General features: G+C 40.5%; 1 protein-coding gene across 6 annotated transcripts in view; it reads right to left on the reverse strand.

The window, feature by feature from the left end:
• Positions 1-4652, reverse strand: part of LOC311103635 (RNA-binding protein EWS-like) — a 30308-nt gene extending 25656 nt beyond the window's left edge. For 2 of the 6 annotated variants that reach the window (XM_084145237.1, XM_084145235.1), the window contains exon 1: positions 4510-4652. In XM_084145237.1, the coding sequence (XP_084001363.1) occupies positions 4510-4522 (13 nt within the window). In that variant the 5' untranslated portion in view covers positions 4523-4652. The remainder of the gene's footprint in view (positions 1-4509) is intronic. The other 4 variants (XM_084145240.1, XM_084145238.1, XM_084145236.1 and 1 more) reach the window with 4 other exon arrangements.
• Between the last annotated feature and the right edge of the window lie 1348 nt (positions 4653-6000).

Here is a 6000-nt window from a genome sequence, read left to right on the forward strand (position 1 = left end):
CTTTGGCGATGAAATTCCACTTAATGTTATAAAACACATTTTACCAAGACAAATATGATTCTTCATGTTCTGAATCGTTCAGTGGGGTCCCTCTCTAACATATCATTAACACTATATCCAAAAAGTAGGATTTCATAACCCAATACATAATTGACAGAGCTTTGCTGCTTTTCTCGCAGTAACTTGAGGATTTTACATGTTGTGGTGGTCGTCTGCAAAGTTGTTTCTGCGGGTCGTAAAAAGCTAAATATGCATGACACGAAATGAATGAAATGTAAAAGCCTTTGAAAATAAAAGGTTTGCGGTACGCGCAGTGCCCGACTGCCCGACTAGGCAGTCTAATTTACTGCAATTCTACAGATCTACCCATGGGGCTTAGAGAAAATGTGCAGTTTTAAAGCGAGTTTCCTGAAAATCAAAACATTTTGCCATGGCTTATGCTATCTGAGTGACTTAAACATTATACCAAAATCAATGGGGGCCCCATGCCATGACAAAAATAATTCTGAATGAATCATTAGGAGTTTTAGATTCTCCCTGACTGTCTAACTTTTATTTTTGGTTAGTTCTCAAAGGTGATTTTATAAAAAATATATATATATACACACAGTGCATTCGGAAAGTATTCAGACCCCTTGACTTTTTCCACTTTGTTACCTTACAGCCTAAAATGGATTAAATTGTTTTTTCCCCGTTCATCAATCTACACACAATGCCCCATAATGACAAAGCAAATACAGGTTTAGACATTTTTGCAAATATATAAAAAAAAAAGTTTCCTGAAATATCACATTTACAGTAGTATGTGTATTCAGACCCTTTACTCAGTACTTTGTTGAAGCACCTTTATCAGCGATTACAGCCTCAAATCTTCTTGGGTATGACACTACAAGCTTGGCACACCTGTATTTGGGGAGTTTCTTCCATTCTTCTCTGCAGATCCTCTCAAGCGCTGTCAGGTTGGATGGGGAGCGTCACTGTACAGCTGTTTTCAGGTCTCTCCAGAGATGTTCAATCAGGATCAAGTACGGGCTCTGGCTGGGCCACTCAAGAACATTCAAAGACTTGTCCCGAAGCCACTCCTGCGTTGTCTTGGCTGTATGCTTAAGGTCGTTGTCCTGTTGGAAGGTGAACCGTCACCCCAGTCAGGTACTGAGCGCTTTGGAGCAGGTTTTCATCAAGGGTCTCTCTGTACTTTGCTCCGTTCATCTTTCCCCTCGATCCTGACTAGTCTCCCAGTCCCTGCCGCTGAAAAACATCCCCCCAGCATGATGCTGCCACCACCATGCTTCACCATAGGGATGGTGCCAGCTTTCCTCCAGACGTGACCATTGGTATTCAGGCCAAAGAGTTCAATCTTGGTTTCATCAGACCAGATAATCTTGTTTCTCATGGTCTGAGAGTCCTTTAGGTGCCTTTTGGCAAACTCCAAACAGGCTGTCATGTGCCTTTTACTGAGGAGTGGCTTCCGTCTGGCTACTCTACCATAAAGGCCTGATTGGTGGAGTGCTGCAGTGATGGTTGTCCTTCCGGAAGGTTCTCCCATCTCCACAGATGAACTCTAGAGCTCTGTCAGAGTGCCCATCGGGTTCTTGGTCACCTCCCTGACGGACAATTCCTTCGATCTCATGGCTTGGGTTTGACATGCACTGTCAATTGTGGAACCTTATATAGACAGGTGTGTGCCTTTCCAAATCAAGTCCAATCAATTGAATTTACCACAGGTGGACTCCAATAATATAATATGCCATTTAGCAGACGCTTTTATCCAAAGCGACTTACAGTCATGCGTGCATACATTTATTTTATTTTTTGTGTATGGGTGGTCCCGGGGATTGAACCCACTACCTTGGCGTTACAAGCGCCGTGCTCTAACAGCTGAGCTACAGAGGCCCAATCAAGTTGTAGAAACATCTCAAGGATGATCAATGGAAACAGGATGCACCTGAGCTCAATTGACTTATAGCAAAGGGTCTGAATACTTATGTAAATAAGGTATGTTTTTTAATTTTTTATAAATTTGCTAAATGTTCTAAAAAACCTTTTTTTTTTGCTTTGTCATTATGGGGTATAGTGTGTAGATTGATGAGGATTTGTATTTATTTAATCCATTTTAGAATAAGGCTGTAATGTAACAAAATTTGGAAAAGGGGAAGGGCCCTGAACACACTTAAATGCACTCTGTTAGGGGGTGGCAGGTAGCTTAGTGGTTAAGAGCGTTGTGCCAGTAACCGAAAGGTCGCTGGTTCTAATCTCCGAGCCGACTAGGTGAAAAATCTGTCGATGTGCCTTTGAGCAAGGCAATTAACCCTAATTGCTCCTGTAAATCGCTCTGAATAAGAGTCTGCTAAATGACTAAACATTTTAAAAATGTACATTTCATCTATTAATTGAATGGTGCCCTTCGGAAAATACATTTAAATTGTGTTTTACTGCAATTTCTTCCACCCTGCTCCATGTATTCAATGTATTCCATTTCAAATGTGGCTTCCAGTGCAGCTTTATGCCGTGTTCAAAACAAATGGGAACTCTGAAAAAAAACGAGCTCTGACTGGGAAAAATCGATTTCAACGGATGACCTGAAGATCACTGACGTCATGATTTGACCTTCTATTTTTCCAAGTTCCCAGTGGTTTTGAATGCAGCATTTCTTCCAGGCTATGACGACACATCTGGCAGTTCCTTCTCTGTATGTTCCTAGGAGCTAGCTATTTGTTCCCTAAAAGCAGGGGTGAAAGTAAGGCGATAATGGCGTTCCGGCAAAATAAATAGTGGGGGTACGCCGTACTGGTAAAACGTGAGCCTATCACAATTAATACAACATGCCCAAAAAACGATTGGCTATTACAGCATTATTTAACACTACTGCATGTCAGCCGCATGAAAAATGTATGAATTGACTGGAAAACAGGGGGTATACACTCCCCAAATTGCATTGTGGTTCAATGAGAACACTTACATTTTGTCAAGGTGGAGATGAGTGGCGGAGACATGCACCAGACACACAGAGATGAGTGGCCGAGAACGAAGCGCGTGCAGAAAAAAGTTGATGGATAAATTCACGCTACAAGTGTTAGCCTAATGACAGTCGCAGAATGTCACTACAATACACGTAGGTGTCTCTTTCCATTCATCAAATTGCAGGTCAATTGAATTAAATTGCCAAAATGATAGTCTAAGTAGCTTACTCCTGTCTATACAGAAATAAATACAATCATTCAAAATAGGCTACTACACCAGAAAGCATGATTTGGCAGCAGAGGATCATTAGCTTCTTTTTTTCCCTCTTTTTTATTATTATTTTAAATCGCATAGCCTACAGTCGGAAGGGCCTGCAATTTGGACAGCGCGCCAGGCAAATTCCAAATAGGCCTAGATTGTGGAGTTGCGACTCATTGAAAAGCAGCGAGCCAGACATATCGCAATATTTAAAAATACAATCACGGAAAAACAGTTTGGAAAGCAAATGGCTGTTGCTGTAAAGAGATTACAATGAAAATAATCCAATCTGTCTTTTAGTCATCAAAATTCTCAACTTAATTGAGTGAACAGTAGCCTAGTATCTTATTGGTTCCAGCATTTTAGTATTTTTGCGAACAGTGATTGAGTTATAATATTAGCCTAAATTATGAATATCCAATCTAATCAACACATTAGTAATAGTAGGCTATCTTATATAAGTCTGTAAATGCGAGGATGCATGGAATGCTTTATTATAAGGGTCCATGTTTATGGTGAAATGTAGCTTTGCGCCGCCTATGTTAAAAGGTATTGCATGTTAAAAGTGATATGGCAAATATCTACTAGGCCTAGGCACACAGACATCATATACAGTGCATTTGGAAAGTATTCAGACCTGTACCCTTTTTCTTTTTGGGGGGGGGGGGGGGGGGGACTATTTAATCCATTTTAGAATAAGGCTGTAACGTAACAATGTGGAAAAAGTAAAGGGGTCTGAATACTTTCCGAATGCACTGTATTTAATGAATATGGCTTCTATGTGTAAGCTATAAAAAAATATATGCGTGCGCGCACTTGGGTGTCCCGTACCGATAATAAATTAAATCTACTTTCACCCCTGCCTAAAAGTAATCTTATTCCGACTATTTAGAATATGTTAGCTAAGCGACCAAGCTAATAAGATGACATCTACAAAACTAGGTCAGTAGCTAGCACAGACCGGTCTCCTTGCTTGGTTCAGTTGGTTGCTGTAACGCATTAGCTTGCAGCTAAACAAAATGGTGGTTGTCGAATTTGCCTATCTAACTAGTTAAGTCTTTTATTTTGGCTAACTTTTGTTTGACTTGACAAGTTCACTTGCCAACAGTTACAAATATTTTAAATGTTTCCTTTGCTAGCTAGCTATCTAAAACAACATATGTATAACGTTACACAGTTAGCTGACTGACGTTAGCTTGCAAGCTAGCTACTTTTCATCTGACGTTAGCTAGCTTTTTGTTTTTAATGGCCATTTCAGATATAACGTTGTCTTGTCCAGTGTATTCTTACCATTCGACGCCATCTTCTCGTTTAAAACCTTCGAGTCTGAGTTCAAACTTGTCAGATGTTGATTAGTTAGCTAACGTTAGCCTATTCTTCAACACAGCAGGTCGCACCAGCTGCTAATGGTAGAAAATGGTTCTCTCAGCCTCCAGTCTTATGCCGCGTTCACATACTATTCGGAAATTTGAAACTCGGGAATGTCAGACTTGCTAACTGATTGTAGTTATACACGTTCCGCGTTCAACCAGTTATTAAGTCGGAAATGTCCGAGTTTCCTAGTTCCGACTAGTACGTGAATGCAGCAATATTGCACTGGTCATATGTCAGATGACGACTCCATCATAAAGTAATACAAGCGTCATCAAGGACCACATTTATCCATAGCCAAAGGTTTGTCTGATTTAATTCTCACCTATTAATTAAGCAAGAAATTAGGATTTCCATCTGCTCAGTAGTCCATGTGTCAAATACTTGAGGTGCCACAAAAGTAGACAGTTAGAATTTTTTTTTTTTTTATAGAACACTAATCATATTAAACACATTTTCTCCTTTATTTGAAATGGCAATATGTGTATGCTATGGATTTGGTAACAAGGAAAAATCATTTACACACTCGAAAGACTCACACAATCACTGACCGCCACCATGTAACATACAAAATATTTCAGTCGAGATGAGCAGGCCCATAGCTGTGGTGGAGTGTAATACAGTGTTTTTCTTGAGTCATGCACATTGCTGAATGGAGGGGTGTCAAAGGATCCCCAGGAGTTTGAAATTATCTCAGTCAAAACAAACAAGTTTTACACATCCAGATAAAAATTTATTCTCACGTTATGTTTCAGGTGGATTTTCAGTGTGTCGGTCAAGTCTAATTGCCATTTTAGGTATTGGCCTTTTAGTTATTGTTTGTCAGGTATGTTTAAACAGGTATTGTAGTTTAACAAGACCAACATTTAGGCTATTGGCACTGAATCAGAACATGGAGCGCTTCTTCATGGCTTCTTCATGTAATCATTTTCATATTATGAGCTGTTTGACACAATAATGACACAGTAGACTAAGGCTAAATTACATACTACTTCAAACATGTCATGTTTTATACTTATGCCTACATGTCATGCATCTTGTTTATATCAATGTGGATGTTTAGTGCTTGTACAGGTGATTCTTATGGTTGTCAAACACCGTTGTATGCACATACACTAGACATCTACATATTTACTGCATCTTTGCAGGTTTCTGTAGGCTGGGATGTTTTGCCAGCAGTAGTGAAGCCAGGGTGTATCCTAGTACCAGAGCCCCACTGGCTGCTCTCTGTGTGGCCCCACCGGCTGCTCTCTGTGTGGCCCCACCTATGAGCTGGGCCTCTGGGACTATGGCTCTTATGAAATCAGCGAAGGCAGACACCTTGGCGTAGACTCCAGGCTGGTTGCGCTGAGCACAGTCTAGTCCAAAACTCACCACCCCAGCTTGGATCCATGTCCCGTTTTCTATGGG

The sequence above is a fragment of the Coregonus lavaretus genome, assembly GCF_964263955.1.
Source record: "Coregonus lavaretus genome assembly, chromosome: 28".
NCBI classification, from domain to species: Eukaryota; Metazoa; Chordata; class Actinopteri; order Salmoniformes; family Salmonidae; genus Coregonus; species Coregonus lavaretus.